General features: G+C 44.1%; 1 protein-coding gene across 1 annotated transcript in view; it reads left to right on the top strand.

The window, feature by feature from the left end:
* The window catches only part of hace1 (HECT domain and ankyrin repeat containing E3 ubiquitin protein ligase 1), a 16,754-nt gene extending 2,431 nt beyond the window's left edge, over positions 1-14,323 (top strand). The window contains exons 2-24 of the mRNA XM_035629978.2: positions 1,318-1,372; positions 1,494-1,583; positions 1,694-1,798; positions 1,940-2,015; positions 2,571-2,702; positions 3,584-3,666; positions 3,900-3,996; positions 4,095-4,196; positions 4,283-4,389; positions 4,735-4,885; positions 5,185-5,492; positions 6,020-6,088; positions 6,252-6,339; positions 7,879-7,990; positions 8,100-8,197; positions 8,320-8,407; positions 8,503-8,652; positions 9,366-9,562; positions 10,835-10,966; positions 11,491-11,589; positions 12,310-12,380; positions 12,473-12,586; positions 13,686-14,323. Coding sequence (XP_035485871.1) covers positions 1,318-1,372; positions 1,494-1,583; positions 1,694-1,798; positions 1,940-2,015; positions 2,571-2,702; positions 3,584-3,666; positions 3,900-3,996; positions 4,095-4,196; positions 4,283-4,389; positions 4,735-4,885; positions 5,185-5,492; positions 6,020-6,088; positions 6,252-6,339; positions 7,879-7,990; positions 8,100-8,197; positions 8,320-8,407; positions 8,503-8,652; positions 9,366-9,562; positions 10,835-10,966; positions 11,491-11,589; positions 12,310-12,380; positions 12,473-12,586; positions 13,686-13,788 — 2,627 coding nt within the window. The 3' untranslated portion in view covers positions 13,789-14,323. The remainder of the gene's footprint in view (positions 1-1,317; positions 1,373-1,493; positions 1,584-1,693; positions 1,799-1,939; positions 2,016-2,570; positions 2,703-3,583; positions 3,667-3,899; positions 3,997-4,094; positions 4,197-4,282; positions 4,390-4,734; positions 4,886-5,184; positions 5,493-6,019; positions 6,089-6,251; positions 6,340-7,878; positions 7,991-8,099; positions 8,198-8,319; positions 8,408-8,502; positions 8,653-9,365; positions 9,563-10,834; positions 10,967-11,490; positions 11,590-12,309; positions 12,381-12,472; positions 12,587-13,685) is intronic.
* Positions 14,324-25,864: the final 11,541 nt, after the last annotated feature.

Genomic DNA, 25,864 nt, shown 5'->3' with positions numbered 1-25,864 from the left:
GATAGTAAACAGATTGCTATGTACATGAGGTATAATACTGGAAATAAATATTGAATAATTAACAAGATACTCTATCTGGAGGACATGACATAATGTATATGAATACAGTGTACAGTGTTTACCTTCACTTGGTTTTCAACTGTATAAAACTACAGTCTTTTGTTACTAATAACATTAACAAAGGTTCCGATCCGTTCAAGTGTTCCAGTAACACGACGACAGAGTGACGGTGTCCCAAACAAAATGCGTGCTTTGAAAAAAGAAGGGGAAAAAAAGCCTGTATCTGTGTGTACTGTACATGTGTGGGCACTTCCCCCACCTCTGGTAAATATAGTGGTCAAATGTGGTAAAAAAACAGAGTTTTCTCCCCTAGCGTACAGATAATAAACAGAGCAGCAGACAACGTGGAATGTCTGTGTTCTGTTTTGAAGGAGTCCACTTGTTGGAAGTGACTCAACTGTTTGCTAAGGCCTTAAACCAGAGGACTGCCAAAGAATGTGAATGTAGAGACAGTGGGAATTATCTGAGTCACTCAGAAATATGTTTTTACACAGTGTATTTGGCGACATCTACTGGCCGTTAGCAGGAAGTGCAGAATAAGAACATCAGCCTCTGTGTGTGGAGTTTATCTGCATATCTTTTATCTCCTCACTGTGAAACTGTCGTAGCCGGCAGTTAAATGTCCAGAATGGAAATGAACTGTCTTTCACAAATGTGAGTGTTTGAGTCGGTGACACTTTATATTTATTGTTTGAGTGTTTTTCTGAATATATTATTTGTTGTATAAAATGGCAGAGAATATTGGCATGACATCACAGAACTCACAGAGAGGCTCAGCATGGAAATTAGAATTCATAGTTTTACTATCAAAAATTGCGGCTTAATATCCACTTTTACTAGCTGTTGGTACTGGTCTCAGAGAAAACACTCTCCATGACATAGTTCTCATGTGGCTGAACCCCTAGTGTTTTGTTTTAGTTTTGTTAAAGTCAGAAGGTTGATTGTAGGCATAGAAGGTCATTTTTTCAGTATTACATTTACATGTTAAGGTGTGAACTAAAGTACAGAACCACCGGCTCTTTAAAACCTCCCCTCATGACAATTACAAGTGGACCTAACTATTGTTCTCATAATCGTTTAATTAGTCGCTTATTTCATCTGATCAGCAGGAAAGAGATGAAGAGATGGCAATTAAATTGAAATGAAACAGTGAAGATCTTTGAGAGTTTTTACTAAACGAGCGATATCACTTCATGACCAACTAATCCATTGATTGAGCTCTGCTGATGTCTGATCCTCCTCTGTTCTCCTCATCAGACAATGAGACTGCAGTGTACACACTTATGCCAATGGTCATGGCTGATCAACACAGGTAAGCAACAAGTTAGTTCTTCTTCCTGTCGGCTTCCACTGCAGAGGTACAGTGGATGTGTGTTGTTGTTGTGTTGTCTCTAGATAAAATGATTGACTTGCTCCACCCTGTTCTCCAAAAGGTCAGTGTCAGAGCTGCTGCTCAACTCCAAGTTTGACGTGAACTACGCCTTCGGACGGGTGAAGAGAAGTCTGCTGCACATCGCTGCCAAGTAAGATGTTGTTCTTCCTACGTGAAAGGTTCTTGAGCGAGCTCAAGAACCTTTCACGTGTCAGTACGTACAGTAGGACGACTAAGTTGCTCTGTGTCTTCTCTGCTCAGCTGTGGCTCAGTAGAGTGTCTGGTTCTGCTGCTGAAGAGAGGAGCCAACCCAAACTACCAGGACATCTCGGGCTGCACCCCTCTGCACCTCGCCGCGAGGAATGGGTACGAGCCTCTCGTGCTGCATTTTAATTTCTGTTCACATGTTTGCCGTTATGTTCACGCATGGACTTTCAGGGGGGGCAGCCCTATAGTGTGTGAGACGAATACTGCTACTGAACACGTTTTCCTCCGCTGTTCCCTCAGACAGAAGAAGTGCATGGGCAAACTGCTGGAATATAACGCTGATGTCAACATCTGCAACAACGAGGGACTGACTGCGGTGAGTGAACTGTAATCCATGTTGTCCTTAAGGTGACATAGTATGCAAAAAGAATAACTTTTTCAGTGTTTATGCACCTACATTTGGGTTTTACAAATTGAATTATACAAATTTAAAAGAACAATTGTGAGCTGGCTAAACTCTACAGCCTGGCTCTGAACAACCGGTTCAGATTTCTCTCCCACTCTTTTGATAATCAATTAATCAGTTCAAGTAGTTTAGTCAAAATTCTCTGTTTCAGCTTAAATATGACTATTTTCTGGTTTCTTTGCTCCTCTGTGACAGTAAACTCAATAACTTTGGTGTGTGGACAAAACAAAACATCATGTTGCAGGTTTGGGAAACACGATCAAAATTTTTCACCATTTTATGAACCAAAAAACTGATCGATTAATCAAGAAAAATTATACACCCAATAATCGACAATGAAAATAATCGTTAGTTGCAGCCCTAAAGAGGAAAAGTAATGAGGTAACTAATTAATAATTCCTTTCAAATCATCGTAGTTGTGTTAGTATCTATGTATCGACTGCTCCGTGTGATCCTCTGCTGCAGATCCACTGGCTGGCAGTGAACGGGCGGACGGAGCTCCTCCACGATCTGGTCCAGCACGTCACCAATGTGGATGTGGAGGACGCCATGGGTCAGACGGCTCTGCACGTGGCCTGTCAGAATGGACACAAAACTGTGAGTCAAAACATATGTTATTCATAATACATTTTGAATATTTAGCCCTGCTTTTTGGAGCATTGTACTTGCAGCTAAGCTTACAGTGACTATTTGTCGGGGTTTCATGCTTTGTGGCCCATAGTTTGTTTGGTTTTACCAGCAGAGCAAATAGCTGTCAACATTTGTGATGCTTCAGATTATTTTTTCTGTATTCTCTTTGATCAGTTGTTTCCCATGAGCCCTTGTATCAACCGTTGCCACTCAGTGAACATTGACTTTGCTGTAACTGGTTATGCCTGGCACACACAGTTTTGCTCTGCACTTAGCCGGTGCATGTGGCTGCTGTCAGAGCTTGGCCTTATATAAAACAAGTTTTTGCATTATAATGCAAATTATGAGTGAATGCACATCTCACTGCCAGAATTATTTTCACCCTCAGTGTCAGAGATTACACCAGTGTTTTGGGGATAATTTTGTTTTATTGTTCCAACTTATTTTTGTAGTTTCATCTGTCAATTTTGCAGTACAGTATTATCATAACTGGTAGAAACGATGGCTCGGGAAAAAAGACTCGGTTTGTAATAATTATCTTTTAGGATGGAGAGGTTTTCTCATTTTCGAACCCTTTTATCCTATCAATGATTAAGCCATAATGACAATGTATGAATAAAAATAATTTAGGAAAATTAAATTCATTCAAAACATTGTTATTCATTGTCAGTAAAAATAATTCCGTGTGTGTGTGTGTGTGTGCGTGTGCGTGTGCGTGTGCGTGCGTGTGCGTGTGCGTGTGCGTGTGCGTGTGTGTGTGTGTGTGTGTGTGTGTGTGTGTGTGTGTGTGTGTGTGTGTGTGTGTGTGTGTGTGTGTGTGTGTGTGTGTGTGTGTGGTGTCTGGACAGACGGTGTTGTGCCTTCTGGACAGCGGCGCTGACATCAACCGGCCAAACGTCTCCGGAGCCACGCCTCTTTACTTCGCCTGCAGGTGTTTTGTCATCAGTGATGTCACTGTCATGCCGACGTGTCATTTTGTGGCGTCAGTTCACTTCCTGTTCGCTTCCCCATAAAGGGGCAGAAAGCGATACTAGAGCAATACACATTTTGTAAAAATCAGCGAATATTACCTTACCATCCGTTAGCTGTCGGTTAGCTATTAAGACTATTGGAGTATTTGAGTCCATCACTCTGCTCATGTTGAATCTTGTCTTTCTTCCGCAGCCACGGTCAAAGAGACACGGCGCAGATCCTGCTCTCTCGAGGGGCCAAGTACCTCGCCGACAAGAACGGAATCACTCCTCTGGATCTCTGTGTGCAGGTGAGTGTCTGTCACGACCTGTCCTGCACTGTACCACCTCCTCTTTGCGTTGTGTCGTCTGGTTCACGCTTGATTCCCCCCTGTTGTGTGTTCATCAGGGTGGATATGGGGAGACCTGCGAGATCCTCATCCAGCACCACGGCAGATTGTTCCAGACCCTCATCCAGATGACACAGAATGATGAGATTAAAGAGAGCATGGTACAATATTATATCCAGTTTGTCTCATTGTTAAGCCCTGTGCATTCACTTCTATTGAGAGTGTGAGAGCGTTTGTGTGTGTTTAGCTCAGGCAGGTTCTGGAGCATGTTTCTCAGCAGAGTGATGGTCATTACCCGAGGATCCTAACAAGTCTTGCTGAAGTGGCGACCACCAATGGACACAAGCTTCTCAGGTACAATCAGACATATTTAAATTTAAATATTTGATTTTATATTTGAGGCAAGGCTCCTATAACGTATGTGGCATCATGCTGCGGATATCTTTCTACACTGTTGCATTTTGGCTGGGACAGAGGGTGGGCTCGGGCCTGGGGGGGTGGAGCTGGACCCCCTGTGTGTAGTCTCTCCGCACAGTGTTCCACTCAACGCCACAGGAAGTCCTTCCATCCTTTTCTCCACCTCCTCCAGCACTGTGCTGTTAATCTAGTATTAATTTACTGTTGACCCACTTTACACTTTTCCATCACTTTTCTTGCACATGATACCAGTCCCTCCTTGTCCGCCTTGTCCCCCCTCAGCCTGTCCAGCAGTTTCGACGCTCAGATGAAGAGCCTGCTGAGAATAGTTCGTATTTTCTGTCACGTGTTCTGCCTTGGGCCGTCGTCGCCCAACAGCGGCAACGACATGTGCTACAACGGCAACAAGACGCCGCGCAGTCAGGTCTTTAAGGTCAGTGGGAGGTCTATACACACACGCACACTCACACACACACACACACACACACACTTGGACGATCAGTTTTCCCCTCTCTGACAACGAATAACAAGTGGTTAAAATAGCAGAATGTCCTGAAAAATAATCAGACAGATATTCCACAGCTCATAATAAATAATACTGTATACATAAATATCAATATTTAAAGAAAGAAAACATGTTTTCTAGGTAGCACAAGGACACTTTTATTTTTTGTGTATTATGGTTTCTTAAACATTCCTGAAAGTCTCCCCCTCCTGTCTGTCTCCTTGCAGCCACTGGAGCTGCTGTGGCACTCACTGGACGAGTGGCTGGTGCTCATCTCCACGGAGCTGGACCGCAACAGGAAGAACCCGTCCTCCTCGTCGTCCGGGAGCGAGATCGCCTCCCTGCTCCTCAAGCAGTGCGAGGCCACCGACAACTCTGGCTCGGCGCCGAAGATCCCCTCCCTGATGGACCCTCAGATCGTCATTGAGACGGAGGTCTACGCCGACGGGGAGGACGTCATCTCCATGACAGCCAATCGGCTCAGCGCCGTGATCCAGGCCTTCTACATGTGCTGCTCCTGTCAGATGCCACAAGGGTGCGTGTGTGTTGAGCTTTCATCTTTCAGCTGTCATACCTTTGAATATACAAAGCTGAACACTTTAAACCACACTGACCTTTGGAACCCACCTCCCACTATACACTACATAAAAACATTTGTTTGTTGTTGTCATCTTCGTTCTTCCTTGGTCTGAAGATCAGAATCTCCTCCCCTAAAACTTTGTTGCTCTTCTGTCTATCAGGTTAATTCCGAGTTATCGCTATAAACCCTCTCTGTACTTTGTTTGTGAAGAAATCGAGACGGCTCCCGCTAAGCCACGCACAGCCATGCCTCATCGACCTCCATTTAGGTCGCACGTTTATCTCCTCTTCATAATTATATGCAATCAGATCATTAAAGACGCTTAGTTCACTGCCAACATCATTTTTTTCGGTGTAGTAGATGTTGCCCTTTCAGGTGGAAAATGAGTGATCCCATTGTGAAACAGATGTTTCTGCTGCTCGTTCTCTTCTCTGACTCCGTCCTCCTCACGCCTCACCTCCTTCTCTTCTCCCCCCACCCAGGATGACGTCCCCGCGCTTCATCGAGTTCGTCTGCAAGCATGACAACGTGCTCAAGTGTTTTGTAACCAGGTGAGTCAACGTGGCCCCTCCGACCACGCACCGGCCCCTTCAAACAGAACCACACAGGGAACGGGGGGTTGTTATTCATCCGGCACCTTTGTTTCCTCTTAATTTATTCTCACTTTACCCCTTTGCTCTCTCTCTCTCTCACTTCCTCCTCCTCTCTGTTCAGGAATCCAAGGATCATCTTTAACCACTTCCACTTCCTCCTGGAGTGTCCAGAGTTAATGTCACGCTTCATGCATATTATTAAGGGCCAGGTAAGATGTGATTTACGTGTGGTCGACTCATGAACATCGATTTTTAACTACTAGCTCCAATAGATTTCCTTAAAGCACTGATCTGATTCACTGTTGTCCTTCACCTCATTGATCCTTCTGCGTTGTGCTTTTCTGAGTCGTCGTCGTAGCTGAGCACTCACTTCTTATTGGAAAGAAGCTAAATGTACTAACTCGACTCCATTTATGGGCAATTTGTCTAACAGATCAATATCTGAACCATTTCCAGCTTTAAACAAATCAGCAGTGCTCATATCTCTTTTTTCGTGAGGCATGGATCACATCTGCGGAATGGTTTTTAATCAGGGATGGAAGCTGAGAACCAGTTTTAGTTAAGAACCAGTTCAATATGGTCCAAACCTCTGGAATCGTTCAATTGTTCCTTTTATTGATGCTGTTGTGTTTTTTTTTCTTCCTGATTTTCCAAAAACAATGACAACAAACTTGAGTCGTGACGGAGAGAAGACAAACGTGGCTTCAATTTGATGATAGTGCTGTGACTGTATGTCTGTAAAAGAATACAAAGTTGGAAATATCAGTAATATAATAACAGAAGCATCTTAAATATATACTACTAATAACAGTAGCAGCAGATTTCTTTTCTGTAAGTAACTAAGAAAACCTTAATCAGCGTTTTGCATACAGAAGTCCTACTTGGGCCCTACTCAGGCAAACGAACTCAGATTTTTTTAGCAGACCGTGAGGAAACATTCCCTGATTTTTACAGAACGTGTTTTGCTGTAGAATCGCTCACTGCCCCTTTAACCCCCAAGTGTTGTCCTTCAAGCTGATGGAGAGTCATCGCCATCATGTTACAAACTCAAGTAAAGTACATCACCACATCTGTCTTTCTCTCTATTATGTAAACTCCAAAGTATCCACCTTATTTTTCTCTATTTTCCAACTTTGACAAACAGCTCTTCTTCGTCCCTCTGTGTCTTTTATGTCGTACGTCTTCAGGGACTTTTTTATCTGAAAGTGACTTTGAAAGTCCTGCGTCTTCACTCTGGGATCATTTAACTGTGGTTACAACCGTGGCGATAACACTTGTCTTAAGTTTCCATTTATACGGCTTCATAAATTTTAAGTGCCGCTCCGAGTTGTGTGCTGTTCGCTCGCTCGCTGGCGTTCATATTTGAAATGCGGCGTTTCGAGCCTCGTTACCCACGGATTGTGTCTTCTTGCCTGGGAGCGGGCTCTTGTTTTAATTGCAGACTTTAACCTGGCGAATTTGATTTTCATCTTCTGATTCTTCTCTTTGCACGCACCGCAGCCCTGGGGGGGAGCTCTTTCTCTCTCATCTTTCGCTCTACCTCCAGTGCTCAGAGAACAAAGGCATATACAGTATTATGCAAATAGACCTCAGCTCCATCTTTGTACTTCAGAACTGAAGGCGTCAGTGGAGGCTGAAAAAATCCACTGTCTGAGTGCTGAGAAATGCAGACAAAGTAGTAATTGGTGTGTGAAAAGGTTGCTGTGCGATGTGCTGTGAAATCTTGTTTTTTTTCTTCTTCTTCTCAGCCCTTCAAGGATCGATGCGAGTGGTTCTACGAGCATCTGCTGGCCGGCCAGCCAGACTCCGACATGGTTCATCGTCCGGTCAACGAGAACGACATCCTCCTCATCCACAGAGGTACAAACTGTCCTTCAGACACTGTAGACTGTTCATGTGTCAAGAGAAGATCACACAAGTTTTCTTGTACACTATTAACACTCACTCTATTTTCCTCTCTATCCGACAGACTCCATATTCAGGAGCAGCTGTGAGATGGTTTCCAAGTCCACCAACGAGAAACTCAAACAGGGCATCGCTGTCCGCTTCCACGGCGAGGAGGGGATGGTGGGTTCTTTTATTTTTGAACTTCTAAAGATGCTGCATGAGTTGGACCAGAAGTACTGCAGCTCCGTGTCTCTGTGAAATCCTGAGAATCCTGAGCTCTCTTGCTGGGTTTGTCGTTCCAGGGTCAGGGTGTGGTCCGGGAGTGGTTCGACATCCTGTCCAACGAGATCATCAACCCCGACTACGCTCTGTTCACTCAGTCGGCTGATGGTACCTGACGTTTTCCTCACAACGATAACATTCAGTGTGTGAAGCAGACCTTTATCGTGTGAAATCAAGAGTGTGTGCGCCTTTGTACTTTACAGGCACCACTTTTCAGCCCAACAGTAACTCCTCGGTGAACCCAGACCATCTGAACTACTTCCGGTTTGCAGGTCAGATCCTGGGCTTGGCTCTGTACCACCGACAGCTGGTGAACATCTACTTCACCCGCTCCTTCTACAAACACATACTGGGTAAGACAGAGACAGAGACAGAGAGAGACAGAGAGAGAGAGCAATGCACATAGTATTAGTAATATTTATGTTATTTTGAGTTTTTTATTTAGTTCATTATAAAACTGTGGCAAACACAGTGGAAGGAGTTTGGTCAGAAGAACCGTCCAAGGGGTTAAGTGTCTTGCCCGTCTTGTCCAAAGACACATCGGCATAGAGACTGGGGGAAGTGGGGATCAAACCGCCGACCTTCAGTTTAGTCAACGGACGTCTCTGCCTCCTGAGCCGCAATTAGAAATCACATACTCTATATCAATTCCACGGAGACTTTAAATTTCTAGTTTAGGAACAACCCCCGAAACATCTGGATCTGGAATCTCAGGATTCTGGGGGGGGGGGCTCATGTCTATCCACAATCGGAATAAGCAAATACACTTTTTGTACATGGCTACATGTACTATGGCTGAGATCAGAATATCCTACTGTATCAACATGGTTCTTATATCCCTGGAACACTGATGGTCTACACATCCATGTTTAGATACTAGACCTGTGTTTAAATCGTACGTAAATACAGTAAAGAGAACGTTTGTTTGCTTGTTAACATTTCAGCTTTGTTATATATTATTATTCATATAGAGCATTATGTTTCTCCTTCAGGTTTAGTGTAATATATCCTCCTGTATCCAATGATCATGACTTTCCATCTAATTGTTAACCTATGTGTCTTCCAGGTATCCCAGTGAGCTACCAGGATGTATCATCCATCGATCCGGAGTACGCCAAGAACCTGCAGTGGATCCTGGACAACGACATCAGCGACCTGGGCCTGGAGCTCACCTTCTCTGTGGAGACGGACGTGTTCGGGGCGATGGAGGAGGTGCCGCTCAAACCCGGAGGCACCAGCATCCTGGTCACCCAGGACAACAAGGTCAGTCACCACAGCTAGAGGCCTGGTCGCCCAGCGCTGTGGTGGGAAATGGTTTTTCTCTAGTTTACTTGTCCATTAATTATTAGAAAAACTATTGCAGTAGAACAGTCTCTCTTATACTGAGGCTTAATGTTTTTTTGGGGATTGGAAATCTACTAATCTTTGGAGATTTTCACCGTGGTTTACTGTGAGACCGGTAACCGTTTCATCCCAACTAAGAAAACATGACCACATTTCTCTGACTGTGACATCTCTAAACCGATTTACCTGTGACTCATCGTATCGAGTAAAAAAAGCCCAGAGAGATCGACTCTTCCCCCCCGTTATTTCTGACCATTGATTGTCCCGTGTCGCCCCGACTCTCCTCTGAGATCCTCAGGTGCGTATCTCCTCAGTCTAGACGTGGAATCAAAGGTCTCGGAGCCTCTGCAGCTCATCACAGACTTTGGAATCTTTTTATAAAACCCATATTTTTTACAACTGCTCTTCACTGAATTATTTATTACATTGTTGGTGTTTTGATTTGTTCGGATTTTTTCAGTTGCTGTTTTATTCATTTTTAATCTTCCTTGTTCATATTTCATAGGCAACACTCTTTTGTTGCCTTTATTGTCAAAACATAGACAAGCATGAAATAAATAAATATAGATAGATAGATATTCAGTTTACTGTCATCGAGGAGCAAAGAAACCAGAAAATATTCACCTTTTGAGAAGCTGAAATCAGAGAATTTTGCTACTACTTACTATTAATTGATTATCCAAATAGTTGGCGATTAATTAAGTTGTATATTATTAATCGAGCTGTTGCAGCTCTACAGTATTGTTAAAAAGTTTGTGCATTATCACCTGGCTGCAGCTCGAATCCTCAAATTTATATATGGAATATAATCCCAGAATATTGGACATAAACTTGTTAGTTATAATACTTAAAAAGTTTTGAATATTTCTGCGGTGTCCTGCCGCAGCGGTGTGGCTGAAGGTGGCGTTAATGACCGTCTCCACTCGGCTTGTGTGATCAATTGATCCCTCTCCGCCCGGAGCCCTAATTAGAGAGTGCAGCGCTGCAGGGATCCTGCAGGTGGCGCTGTCTCACAAAGCAGAGAACAAAGAGAATAACTGCAGTTATGAGTTATGTCTGTTTCTCTTGTCCCGCGGTGTCTTTCTGGAGACTTTGAACAGTGTGTGTGTGTGTGTGTTTGTGTGTGTGTGTGTGTGTGTGTGTGTGTGTGCGCGCGTGCGTGTGCGTGCGCGTGCGTGTGTCCTCTCTCAGGCCGAGTACGTGCAGCTGGTGACGGAGCTGCGGATGACACGAGCCATCCAGCCTCAGATAAACGCCTTCCTACAAGGATTCCACACCTTCATCCCTCCCTCACTCATCCAGCTGTTCGACGAATACGAGTTGGTGAGTCGTCGTCCTCCTCTGACCTTCCTGTCGTTTATTTTCGACTTCTTCTCCAGTCTCCTCTCTTCTGTCGCCCCCCTTCAACCAAGCTCAGCTCTCTCTGATGCAGGGATTGAATGCAGTGTGTGTGTGTGTGTGTGTGTGTGTGTGTGTCACCTTGAAGCTCCACCCTCTTCTCCGCCATTAGAGGGGGTTCTTTCTTTCTTTTTTTTTCTGTGTGTGTCGGCAAATTTCACGTCCTCACTCCTGTAAAGGATCAATACCAGCGCATGATGATTATCCCACTCTGGATTTGTTTGACATACCTCGGTCGTGCTGTCGTTGAAGGGCAACTGGCAACCAATGTTTTTATTGCAGCTCTGCAGCTGTTTGACTCTAACTCACATTCTCACGCTGAGCAACAGCATCGATGTACATAAAGTTAGAATGATAAGGTTGGCAATATTCAAAACATTTTTTGTCATTGACAAATAAATTCAATTGTGTGTGTGTGTGTGTGTGTGTGTGTGTGTGTGTGTGCGCAGGAGCTCCTGCTGTCAGGGATGCCAGAGATCGATGTGCAAGACTGGGTTAGGAACACCGAGTACACCAGTGGTTACGACACTCAGGAGCCCATCATCCAGGTGAGCTCTCCTCTCTCCCACAAGCCTGACATGGACCAGACAATCAGCCTGTTAGGTTGTTGTGATCTGAGACACGGGCAGGTTCCTTTTCAAAAACACTTCAAGCAAGCAACTCATTATTAAGGTCATAAGGGGAAGCAATGCCTCAACAAACTGATTTTTCTAAATCTCAGTACATATTATTTTCCAGGCGTCTGTTGCCGGTTTCATCCTCCCTAAGGCTTTTTACATCTGCATATATATATAAGTGTGTATATATATATATATATATATATATATATATATATATATATATATATATATATACATGGGAGCCAGATGAGCCCACACGTTGGATCGTTACCACTTGACACTGACATTCATAGCTGTTACTCATCAGGCATTTCTTCATTTCACAGAAGAAGTGTGAATCATGAAATGTACCAGCATCTGGATATGAAATTGAATTGGATTTATAAAAGACCAGTTTATCATTCTCTCTCTTTCCTGACTCACCTGGAAGGCGAACGAACTGAATGTGTAATTTTGAGCCCAGCACTGAACAATTGAGCATCATTTTAGATTTTTGAATGTAGTCAGAAAACAAGATGAAGGGAGTTTCTGTGTCCATGGATCAAATGTTCCCAACGTAAAGAGAAAAACAACAACGTTGGGAATAACAGACAAAATAAAAAGAGGAGCTGTCAGCTAACTAACCGTGTCTGCGTTACTCTATCTCAGTGGTTCTGGGAGGTGGTGAAGAGCCTGACCCAGGAGGAACGGGTTCTTCTGCTGCAGTTTGTCACTGGAAGGTTCGTACCCCTGCGTTTACACTGTAGTTGGCCATATTTATTTAACGTGTGTGAACGTCTGTTGTAATGTAAGTTGTGTCCTCGTCTCACAGTTCCAGGGTTCCTCACGGGGGGTTTGCCTTCCTGATGGGCGGCAGCGGTTTACAGAAGTTCACTGTTGCTGCGGTGGCGTTCACCTCCAACCTCCTTCCTACCTCTAGCACCTGGTAACCACTGCACTTCTCTCTCACTCTCTTTCTGTTGACTAATAGTTCTATTCACATCTTGACATGCAGCTCAGTAGACTTCTGTCCACCGATCACTTCCTCCTGTTGTAGCAGACCCGATAGGCGGCGTCAGATCCCCAGAGACAAAGTGCAGATCCTTTGTTATGCAATAATCATTTCACAGGTAGTTTTTCTCTGAAAAAGACCAAATATCATTTGGTATTAATAACATGTCATTAGCAGCTGAGATCAGTTTAAATAAACAGTTGAAATCTTCATGAGCGAGACCGGTTCACGCTCACACTTACACCTGAGGGCAGTTCAGAGTCGCCACGTAAACCCAGAACCTTCTTGCTGTGAGGCGACATCACTAACCACTGCACCACATTAGAGATTTGGTCCAATCCTTGCAAAGCGTACCTTCTGTATACAGAGTAAAATATTCACTCTTCAATCTCATTGGAAATAATTATTGTAGTCATTTGTTAAATGGAGATTTACAAACACGTGGAATTTACATTTTGCCATCTCCAGGAACCTTCCTCCGAATCACAAATCAGTTCCTCTCTGAGAAATGATCGGTCTCTTTTATTTTATCAGAATAGAGCCTCAGATATTATCGGTCGTGACTGGATGCTAAACTGCTCACAGTTACACTGAGCTGAGAGTCGTACAGCCGGGGGAGGACGCTCAGCCGAAAAAACTCCAAAGGCTGTGAGGTTTTTATTCTTCCCTGGAAGAAACTCAGCGTTCTCCTCCGATCCCTCGCTTCCTACCCTCCTCCCTAATCAAGACTAAGCAAACGACTTAACAGACACAGTACAAGTCACTCGACACTCCAGCCTCCAACAGAGGGGGAGTAGAACTGAACACTAGAGGGCAGTGTGTCTCTTCAGAGACTCTCGTTGTCGTTTTTCGGTCACGTACACTTGAAGGCAACACGGGGAGAGGTCTCTGCGTGGTGGAATGTGCATCAGGTGATTCATATGAGCTCCATGTGAGCCATCATGACCACGGTGTTGACCAGGACCACCTACCTCACCCACCAAACACCCCCAACTCACTTTCATTTCCCTCTCTCTCTCCTTCCTGTCTGCAGTATCAACATGCTGAAACTCCCAGAATACCCGAGTCAGGAGGTCCTGAGGGACCGGCTGCTGGTCGCGCTGCACTGTGGGAGCTACGGGTACACCATGGCCTAACGTCTGTACATCCCACCGTCACACACTTTTTTTCCCCAGACAGACACAGAGAAAACACAAAAAGGAAAATCCAGATTCTTGATGAGCTAATGAAGAGGCACGACAGACTGAACGGGAAGCCAGAGGTTCCGGATCTCCACTCGAACTTTATTTTCTTTTTACGTTTTGATCGAAGCTGGTAACACGGTAAATTATGCAAAGTATAATATAATATCCTTCAGATTTGACAATTTCCAAGCATTTAAGAAGAAGAAACAACAGCATTTATATAAAAAATGAACTCTCTCTCCTTCAGACATGGGATACTGATCCAATATAGAGCGTTTATGTACACGCAGGCTGACTGAATGTCAAATATGGATTCAGTTTGAGGAGACGCCCGTACGAAGAAAATGTAGAATCGATCCGTTTTTTTTAAACATACAATCACACAGCATCATATTCATATCACAGCTTCACCAGGCAGATTTCTTGAAGGCGCCTGCATCAGGCCCCACCTATCAGTCAAATAAATCTTTTCTATTTTTTTCCTCAATTCAAGTTTTTAAGACCTTTATTTATTTTTTGTCTTTTCCGTCTCCATCGCCCTGGTTTAATCATCCTTGTCCTTTTATTCAGTTTAACAAAATAAGCGATAAAATAAGAGACGTGAGCGTTAGTGCGGTCCAGCGCTGACGTCTGCTGCTGATGAGGCCTGACGTCGCTGCTGGAGTTCCTCTTCCTAGCTGAGGTCAAGGCTCAGTGCAAGGTCAGTCAAGGTCTTCCACGGTCAACTGGCAAAACAGGAAAGAGCCACAAACAAATGGTCGTACCCCAAAGTCGTAAAGGTGCTTTCACACTGGACGCGGCACAATTTTTTTGCAGCGACAAGATTACGTACAAAGTCCATGCAAAGAAGCAAAGATGCAAATTTCGCAGCACTGACGCGGGCGACGTGAAAAACGCACGTGTGAACGCACCATCAGACTGCTGTTGCTGTTAAAGGTGTAGTATTAATAAATAACTTGTAGAAAATACACCTAGTCTGTATATACACTTAAGCACTGTATGAGGGACAGTCTTGTCCAAATACTTTTGGCCATAAAGTATTATTTATTTAGTAGTATTTAAAGTGCAAATGACTATAATACAAACAGTTTTGATCGAATCTTGATTATATACATATATATATATATATATATTTGGCTACTTTAAGATGAATGAAAATCTAAAATATTGAATGTTTCCCCACCAGAGTTTCAGTACTATGTTCAAAATGTTTTTTTTAAATCATTATTTATACCATTGTGTAAATAAGTTTACAAAAAAATGACCTTGCTCCCATGTTGCCGTTCATAACCGTAGTATAAAGTCCCGTGCAGAAGCACAAAGATACTGGACCAGTCAAATATACATATACACAAATACCACAAAATTTCTGCCCAGTGGAGATTATCATTCAAATATTAGTTTTCTCTCTTTTTGGGTTGTTGCAAATTTCACCAGATTTTTAAATAAATTTCCAGGAGCAAATAATTGAAGGTTGCTTTTTAAAAAAGGAATTTTTTAATTTCAATTTGACCTCGGTGTATTGGGGACTTGCTGTGGGTGGAACGTGTGTGTTTGCAGAAGATGAACTGAATAATTAATACTTTGATGGCCATGGTCTTTTATTTTTTACATCCGTCTGCATTCAGTCGCTGTGTGCACTCTCCTCTCCATCGCTGTCGCATAAGATGCATGTCACGTGGTTTACTGTGAAAATCTACGTGTTTTATTAAGTCAGTATTTTTTCTGTCATCTGTATTTGTGCTTCATGAATACCATTTTTTTTTTGTCATAGCTTTTTGTTTGTGTATGTGAGTCGACGGGGGACGATATGACATATCTACACATTTGGCTCGTTGTGCCAAGATTGTAATTGTTTTAAATACGTTCTTATCTTTTTCTTTTTGTATTCCGTCGACACAAAGATGCTGAAATCGTGTTGTAAATCTAAAAGGAATGTGGGAGGATCATGAATGTACCTGGTAGCTTCGTTTTCCTTCGCTCCATTTGTAAAAGGGAAAGTGTACATATTGATTTTCAGAACTTACAATCCCGTCATCGAGCAGTATTGTTTTTGAACGCCTCACCGAAAGAGATTTTTGTAAATGGACTCTGTTGTTTGTTGAAAATGGAACATTTATACATACTTTCTGTAAACGTCTTCTGTATCAAACTAGGTAGTTTTGCCACAAAGGTTTTTTTTGTCTTTTTTTGTGCTTTGAGATTTTATCCAATAAAGCTCATTTTGAGAAGTAGGTGATTCTGGATGAAATGAAGGGGAGAAGGTACAAGCAGCTGATGATGATGATGATCATGATGTTGATGATGATGATGATGTCGGTGTGTTTGTCTGCGTCGATATAAGTGGCCCCAGCGTGAGAGTCGTGTTGGGTCACCAGTTCAGAGCAGCGGGGGCTGGTGGTGCTGCTGATGCTGGTGATGCTGCTGGTGATGCTGCTGCTGCTGCTGCTGATGCTGCTGCTGATGCTGCTGCTGCTGCTGCTGCTGCTGCTGCTGGTGCTGCTGCTGTTGGTGCTGCTGCTGCTGGTGGTGATGCTGGTGATGCTGCTGCTGGTGGTGATGCTGCTGCTGCTGCTGCTGCTGCTGCTGCTGCTGGTGGTGATGCTGCTGCTGCTGCTGCTGCTGCTGCTGCTGCTGCTGCTGGTGGTGTGTGTTCCCTCACCAGTGTCCAGCGAGTCCAACATCTGCTGCAGCTTCGTCCTGACGGCACGTTACACGTACTGCAACCTCCTCCTCACCCACCGATACAGTATGTGTTTTATATTACATGTACATTATTTTGTATTTATTAAATTTTGCTCTCAAAGTCCTACGTACAGTACCAGAACATGATGCCACACAAGCCACCAACAAGTCCAATCAATGACTTGCAACAGAAATATTATCCTGGGCAAAGTCAGAATATTACTGGAATATTATTAAAATCTCTACAAATTGACGGAATTAATAACAAAGCATCTGTTGAAGCAAATAATGCCACACTAAAATACAGTATAATATCTTGTTTGCAAGTGATTACGTAAATATAATGAACACTACGGAATAATTATTATAAAATTTTACTTCCACTCAAATGTTTTACTTTGAAAAAAAAAAAACATGCTCAAATATTTGGATAAATAATGTTTATCCCGGTTGCTCGGATTCACTCTGAACTAATCATTTTCAGGTAAAATGAAAATATTATTGAGGAAGGACACACGAGCATCGCCGAGGGCGACAACACCAACGGATAATATTTGATTCCAATGAAAGGCTTCATAACCTTATTCCTCAACCAGAGAACCTGGTCCCCATGACAACACATCCCCATCACCGAATAATGGTAACTGCACTCTGGGTTGTTGTTTTTTCTGAACATAGGTTGCTTGCCATGGCAACAACTTTCCTCACAACATCAGTCTGGTATTGGAAGCTTTTCCTGCCTCTTCCCTGCTGGCAGGTCTGAAAGAAAAGACAAAACACAGACAAGTCGGTTCTGACTGAGGTCTGACGTCTTTGTCACGAGGTCTTTGTACGACAGCTCTGTCACGTCAGAGGCGGCGCAGTTCACCTGCAGTCTGAGAGTCGTCCTGTCCGTCTGTCCTCGTGTAGTGTTCAATAGCACAGTGATATTTTATTCAGTAGGATGATAATCACCAGTCAATCTGTCGGACCATATGACTTCACGTTTACTCTTCTTGGTTCCTTTGTAAAAGAGAAAAGTGGAGCGAGTAAACCCACGACTCCATCGGACTCTTGGACTTAAACGTAGAAAGGAATGAGACCAGACTCATGGTTTTGTTTCAGTATTGGTATCAAGATATTTCTGCAGGTATCCTATCACGGTACATTATAGTGTATGATAACAGAGATCATAAATGGACTTTTGGAGATGTGACCATGCTCACTGTCCTGAGGCTTTAATCCCTCTCAGGTGATCCACGCGCTCCCGACGCTCCCAACTCTGAAACCTGCGCTTCTTTATCTGCTGGCTCACTTTTTTTCCCTGATTGCTCCGTGTTTTCACGACAGAGATAGATTCACTTCCCCCCGACCTTCCCCCCCGTGGCGTTATTGCCTCTCTACCATCCACATACGCTGATTACATCTGTTCAACCTCCACACTTTTCACGCACTCTGCTGCTCTCCTGTACAACGACCTGTTCAATTGTACAAACACCTTGTTCTGCCTCTTCCCCCCGTCTGCTGACTTCTGACCAGTAAACAGCAGTAAGCTGGATGAATGAGTGAATGTAACTCGTCTTCAGGCCGGACCACTAATCTGCTGCTTGGACACGAGCGTCTCTCATTGTGAAGCACGTGGTGGGAATCTGTTCTCCGGTTGGAACGCGGGGAGAAGACCCTGGTTGCCGCTCACAGACCTGTCGCTCCACGGCATTTGGCTTTGTGGCCTATTCTGCAACGTTTACACCCTTTTTCTTTGACTTCTGCTCTTCTGTAGAATTTGTCTGTGTTCTTCTCTTCCATCCCCACATGGTTTGAACTTTCAAAGAAGTACGACAGAGGTTTAGGGCCACACAAAATATAAACGTGAGACCAATTTCACGAGAATAAAGTCGAGATTTTACTAGAATTTTTTTTTTTTTAGTTTAACATTATTATATTAGGGAAATAAACAGCAACCCAGGAAACTTAAATGTCACGTTATCACTGTTAAACTCCTGTCAAATGCTTTTGCTCGTTGACCAAGACTGAAGTCACAGATTCACAAAGTTTCTCCACGTTCCTCATTTTAACACACGGAACTGATCTTCTGACACGTCTCCACTGAAATAATATGACTTCATAACATTTTGACTCTATTCTCGTAAATTGACGACCTTTTTCTTACAATATTATGACATTTTTTCTTGTAATAGTACGACTTTATTCTAGTGATATGACTTTATTCTCATAAATTTACGACTTAATTCTCAAAGTCTCCAATTTTTCCTCTCTCAATGTGGCCCCTAATACTCCGTCACATCAGAAGTGATGTTTTAAAATTTGACTCTAGACGTTTCCTGTTGAAATGAAGTACAGTAAGTAGCAGTTAGTCGGTGCTTTGTTCTGTCACCAGCCGTCAGTAATATGACGCCTCAACAAGAAACATCTGAAACATCTGAGACCATTGACAGAACCTCCGTCGCCAGGTAGCCAACAGTGATTCTGCAAAAAGCCACTTAGATTTGGTCTCAGGTTTACGACCCACCACCAACTGCTTAGGGTTCCAGTCCAGGAGAGAAAGTCCCAATAGCACTTTATTTTTTCATACATCCCATGTTGGCAGATCCCAGTTGCTGCCTGTGTTCCTTTGGAACGGAGCGCGGAGATCCGTCGAACGGGAGCTCATGGTTCCTTACACGAGGCGGATCAATTGGCTGCGATGGGAGCTGATGCGTCCTGCGCTTCAATCCCTTCTTGTCTCGCACATCTCGAGACGTATTGCCACACTTTACAGATCAGCATCCAGATATCAAAACCGTCACCACCAGCATTTACTGTATCACTGCGGGCGGCTCACTCTCTCCGTGTGAGGGAGGAGCGAATGAATGGACTCACCTTGTCCCTCTGACGCCCCTTGATTGAATTAAGTGTGAACGAAGCAGGGGTGTGTGCGCTCACTGGCGCTTGCTAAGCATTTACGAGGCTAACGCGCGCCACGAAATGTCAGCAGGAAACCGCCGCTTGATCCGAATTTTCGCGCGGCGATCACGGTCGCACGCCTCAGGGTCATCGCCACAACTGCAGGGGGCAGGACGAGTGATGGAAAACAGTGAGCTGTGAAATGACCAGAGAGTTAACCAAAGTGCCAATAACAAGAAAATAAACTAGAATAAGAACAAAAGAGCAAAATTCCAGTGTGCAGATATTGTATTAAAAACAGGCAAAAATGATTCAAAAGGAAATTTATGATCTCAGACTACAACGTTGAACATTGAAGAGTAAACTGATCTGAAGACCTGAGAGTGGACAAGGGTCTGAGGAGCTTTAAAAAGTAAGTGGTAGCCAGTATAACTATCTGTGATTTGCTGCTGTAGGTGACCAGTTGAGATATTACTATTATGTGAAATGTGTTCTCTTTTTCTAGTTCCTGTTAAAAATCTAGATGCTGCATTTTAAAAAGTGGTTGGAGGCTGCGAAGTAACGATCAGTTTACTCCAACATGGAAGGGGAATTACGATAATCGACTCTGGGCGAGATGAAAGCATGAATGGTTATTTCCACATCTTTATACGAAAAGTAGCAACGATTTAAATCCATCGATGGATCAGAGGTGGAAGAAACTAGACCTGACTACAGAATCAATCTGTCAAATTCTGAAGCTGAATCAAAGACTTTACTCCTGATGGATGCTATGAGAGAGACGGGGGTGTAGGTGAATCCTGGAAAAACAGGTGGGAGGAGTCTGAAGAGCCAAAGATGATGATCTCAGTTATACTTAAAGCTACAGTGTGTCATATTTACAAGAAGTTATTCACAGAAATTGAACATATTGTCCATAACTATGTGTTCATATATGTTAAATATAGTCACATGAGGTGACCCGACCTCCGTGAGTCTCCATGTTTCTACGTCGTGTTGAAGACGCTTGTTGAACTAAACGTCCAGAATACGTCGCGTTCACGTTGAATTTTCAGACGCTGACGGAAACAGGAGATGGAATCAGCGGTGCGCCGCCATAAAGTGTCCCCTGTCGGTCGCTCAGTTGGTTGCGGTTTTCAACTTTAGCACCAGATGGCGCCAGAAAATTACAAAAATAACACACTGTAGCTTTAAGTTCACCTGAGGGGAACTATTTGAAACCCAGAAGTTTACTTCGTTGAGACAACTAGTAAGAGAAGTGATTATCAATTTGTACAGAAACTGATCAGTTACAAACATGATGACATGATCAATAATGTCAAAGGCAGCGGGTAGGAAGAAGGGGAAGACGCCAAAATGTCCTTTTGCAATTGTAATTACTGCTTGTCTATGAATGGTAACATATTTTACAGATGAAAAGCACCTCAAGTTCAGCCTGTGTAGGCGACTCCGAGTCCATCATACCAACACCGCACAGGAAACAGACACGTGCTCCTTGGTAAACATATTGCAAATCTCCCAAAAACCCCACGTCTCTAAATGAGCTTGAACTTCTCTGGTTGGAGGAAGCGAGGGAATCCTCCAAGAGGCGCACAGCAGTGTTGTGTTTACATTCGCAACGAAATCTGTCCGTGGCTTTCTGTATGTCGGCGGCGGTGGTCTTTGTCGGGATCTGTCTGAAACATCCTTAAATCTGCCTGAAGTCAGCTCTGTTGACTCGTCTGGGTTCCTGCAGGAACGAATTATACAGAGTAAACAGAGTGCGGCACTGCAGCTGTACTTTGGGCGGAGGATGAGGATCATACTGTATATCGGTCTAATTTACAGTATATTACTGTTTTCTTATGAACTCGAGTCTCTCTTGAATATCAGCTCTCAGACTGAATGTGCGTCACGTGGTTTTCTGTAAAAGTGTTTCATCTTTGGTTTGAGCACAGATCCATTCTCCGGCGTTCCACTGAACCCCTTGTTGTTGTGAAGGTTCTTTGCACAGAGGCGGTGTTTGGAGCAGATGCAGGTATCAGTCCCCCCCCCCCCCCCGCAGCTCCTCCTCATTGAAGCAGACTGCCGCCCTCACTGCTGCTCACCGCGACCGGCCTGCAGCCCTAACGTGCTCTGGCACCCTCGTTACAGGCGCTGCCTTCACTCATTAATTCACTCGGAGCCATGTCAGCCGGGGCCCGAGAGCCGGAGCCGGTGGGGACGGAGGAGGAGGAGGAGGAGGGAGTCCAGTCACAAGCTCTACAAGGTAACAAGAAAATCAAGCTTTGCATTGTCAGTCCGCCCGCATGTTGTCTGAACAGCACTCGCCACTCCATCTGCTCACAGTCAGAAGAGAGGGAGAGAGTCTGCAGTTGGTTCACAGGCGCCCAAACAAATTAATACACACACGCTCCCCTTCGTTCAGCCAGTGTCAATCACCTGCAGAGGAAACCACGACAGCTTTACCAAAACCACTGGAAGTCTGAACTTGTGCATCTCCAGCAGGTTCAATAAATACTCGTACAACAGCACTTCACTGTGTGTGTGTGTGTGTGTGTGTGTGTGTGTGTGTGTGTGTGTGTGTGTGTGTGTGTGTGTGTGTGTGTGTGTGTGTGTGTGTGTGTGTGTGTGTGTGTGTGTGTGTGTGTGTGTGTGTGTGTGTGTGTGTGTGTGTGTGTGTGTGTGTGTGTGTGTGTGTGTGTGTGTGTGTGTGTGTGTGTGTGTGCGTGTGTGCAGCAGCCTTGACTCCGAGGACCTTGACTGGAGGCCAGAGAGGCTGATCGGGAGCATGGGGTCGTTCTTTATGCATGGATCCTCCTCCTCTTCTTGTGCCTCTGGTCTCAACGGACGGCTCAGGGTCGTGGTCAGGGTCGTGGTCAGGGTCGTGGTCAGGGTCGCCCTTGTGGTGTTTTTAGTTTTTTCCCCCCTCCTCCCTCACAGAACCATGAAAGGGTCAACCCATCAAAGCACAGATTAACTACTCTATAACGTCCGTGTGTGTAGGTGTATATGGATTCTCCCACACCCTGGCCTTGCCTCTCTTTTCGCTTGGCGGTCATGAATACACATTAGTGACGGATCGCGTTCGGATGGTCAGCGGTTCAAAGCGGTAATCATGTTTCTCTGTTTGAACTCCCTCCACCTCTGCTTTGACATTGGCTCTGATGCTGCCGCTCGCCCAGCGGAGCTTCCTGACAACCGCCCCGCATGTGTGTGGAGCGAGAGGCCTCGGGGCGTCTTCATCAGGCCCGCGGCTGCTCACATGCCATATTGATCTTAGCGCTCTCTTTTCCCAGCTGCGTGTCAAACAGCCACGTACTGCGTGGACCTCTGAGGCCAAATGTTCTCCGACGCGTGTGATTGGCACAGGTCCAGCGTAAAAACGATAACTTTCTCCTTCTTATCTAACTTTTATGTCTTTCGCACGTGGAGTGATTTTTGTTTAATGTGACATCTGGGGTGAGGCTTTTCTCCTCAGATTGTGGATGTAGAGAATAGGAAGCCTGGATGTTGACATATGTAAGAAAATGATGGAACCTCAGGCTTCTCCAAACAGTGAAAAGATGGTGTAGTCAGACTAATTCTCAAATACACATTAGTCCAGGACCTCTCGGTTCATTTTCGAGTTCAAGAGGCGTCACCAGCGGACGCAGAAGAATCATGTGACATGATGTCGATAGACTAGAACAGAGAGGAGGCGTCTGTGATGATGATTCTCTTCTATGTCTGTGAACGAGAAATTTGATAATATCCGGTATTTTTAGTCAAATGCTCGTTCGTCAGCGGCAGCCATCTTGGTTGTTCACAAAAGTCGTTTCCGTCTGCGTCTCGGTATAAGCCCCGCCCACTATGAGATAATGGGTTGTGATTGGACCGAGAGTCTGGCAGAGCGAATTTAAATGAGCTCCCAGAATTCGTCTTGGTCCCAGGATAAAATAAATTGTATGGAACTCTTTTCCTTTCTCCTATTCCGGAGACAGATATACTTTCTCCCGGAGAACAGTCGGAGACGAAGTGTCCGTGCGCGAGTGTTGATCCACTGAGATTGTTACAGAACGCAGATAAATCTTGGGACGGTGGGAAAAAAACACAAAGTGGATTAAAACATTGCTCCTCCTCTGTGATGAGTGGATGGAAGGTGTAATCGGGCTTCACAAAGAGTGACACCACGCCTGCAGCTACAAGTTTCATTACCCTCCCCTTCCTCCTCGGGGCTTTGGACAAGATAAAGCCTGAAATGGATTAGTGCCACAGTAATTAAACAACAACTCCAAAGACTTCAGATGGCTCAAGATGGACGTGAGAGCAAACGAGTGACGAACGCAAGGGAATTTTTGCCGAGTTCATCCCCTCTGGTTCGTCTATTGTCAGTTTTTTTTTGTGTGTTTTTGCTCATTACCTTATCATCAGTCTTCCCCGAGAGGAAAAAAAGGAAAATATGCTGATGGATTCTCTGGGGTCTCGGGAGTTTCTGGCGGTCTCAGGAGTTTTGTGTCGATCCTTTACCACACGAGGTGATTATGTGGCAACCGGCCCTTGTGTTATCTTGGCAGGACAGTCTGTTGTAAATAACTCTGAAGTTATCTGGGCAGCACAGTCACTCGGAAAAGAGTAATTGGATAATTAATTCAGTCCCAGACAGGTGAAACACATTTCCGTCTCGCCCTGCCTTTCTGTGGCTCGCGAGGTCCCATGGACATAAAGCTGATGTGTGCTACCACGGGATAATTAAAGGGCCTCATCTGCCTCCACACAAAGCATCATGGGTAATGAGTGCACACCAGACATGCCGAGGGTTGGACCGATATACATAGTGGACACGTACGCGGACAATACCAACCTTTCATTACACCAGATCAGCGTTTTCTACCTGTTTCATTGATTACTGATTGTCATTTCGCTGCCGGGCGCTCCAGTTGTTGTCTTTAAGAAGCTCGTCTAGATGATTCGCGCCCACACAGAAGCGACAGCTAGCGGACCGTGAGTAAATATTAGCTGATTTTTTTTCAAAACGTGTATTGCTTTAGAATCGCTGACTGTTCCCACATCAGTTCCTGCTAAAGCAACGCACCCAAGAATGTTGAGACCCATGTATGTTAGGAAATAACCACTCATGTCAATGTTGCATGTTGTACATTCGCACAGAAAAAACCCAAATTATATGTCTCACTATATTCAGACTGTTGTCGGTCCTGCTCGCTCTCCGTGGTAACGAGGTAAGACTTCCTGAATTTGCACCCAAATGCTCTCAGAGCTCTCATCAATAATTGCCACTGCTGCCAACATGATTCTCCATCACGAAGAGGAAGACCACATCACTGAGATGATGCATTAAGGAGCCTTTTCTTGAAGGTAAAATCTGTGAAACAATTCTTATCTACCATGTGTCTGCAGTTTATGGACAACAACTTTTCAATGCAAAAGTCACAACACCGTCTAATTATAGAGGTGTTGTTAATTATTTCACAAAAAATGATGCCACCAAGATAAAAGATAAATGATAGAGCACAATAACGACTGTGTCCGTATGGACACTTCTTCTCTTCATCACAAACACTCCACTGCAGAGTCTCCTACGGTTTAACATCGATCAACAACACTTGCAAATACCACAATATGCTTATTCTATGCTAAATAGTAGTTCTCATTACACCTTCCTGCAGTTGCTGTAGCTCTTCCCTGAAGAGCTCACGACACTGATTTTGGCTCGTCTTGGTTTCCTTCCACTCTCGTCTCATTAGGCAGAATAAAACCAGACCACACAGGAAGTCGCTCGGCTCGTCTCGGAAAGAGGACTCATTAAAGTGATTATTCTGATTAGTCTCCGAATGCATCCTGGATTGAAAAACTCTAATCATCACACGCTAATACGTCCAACCCTGATTGACAGTTAACCCTCACAGTTTACACAGTAAAATAAAAACCCACCACGTCGATGCTGAATTCGGGAAGTGAGGCGTCAAGTCCCTCGACTGAATGCGGAGGAGCTGCAGGTCGGTGGGTTAAAGCAGGAGCCGTCTCACCCGTTTATTAGTAAATGTATTAATGATTTCACTTGGGGAGAAAAGAGCCAAGACTAGTCTTCTCCCGCAGGCGAGAAAATGAACGTCCAAACATTAATTCACAAAGTTGTGGATGTTTGAATAACAAATTGAATTAGAATTATGAGTATTCATCCTGAAGACCAATCAGCATTTTGAAAAATGTAGCAGAGGCAGTGGTTGTAGTTGTAGCTTCTCTTGTTTGTTTATCGGTTTAGAACTGAGATTAATGATAGATAGATTTGTTTAATTTAAGTATTATTGATTGTGAATTAATACTGCTAGAGCTTAATAAACTCAATTGTATATTTAAAGAGAAGTTGTGTGTGATACACAGTGAATATCGTGTTGTAATAACTGCTGGTTGTGAGGGTTCAGTGCTCCAGATTCACACCTTCACTGTTCAACTTATGATTTCAATATCTCAAATATTGATA

Source organism: Scophthalmus maximus, chromosome 1 (assembly GCF_022379125.1).
Source record: "Scophthalmus maximus strain ysfricsl-2021 chromosome 1, ASM2237912v1, whole genome shotgun sequence".
Lineage (NCBI taxonomy): Eukaryota > Metazoa > Chordata > Actinopteri > Pleuronectiformes > Scophthalmidae > Scophthalmus > Scophthalmus maximus.
The sequence above is the reverse complement of the archived record's forward strand: the minus strand, read 5'-3'. Positions and strand labels throughout refer to the sequence as shown.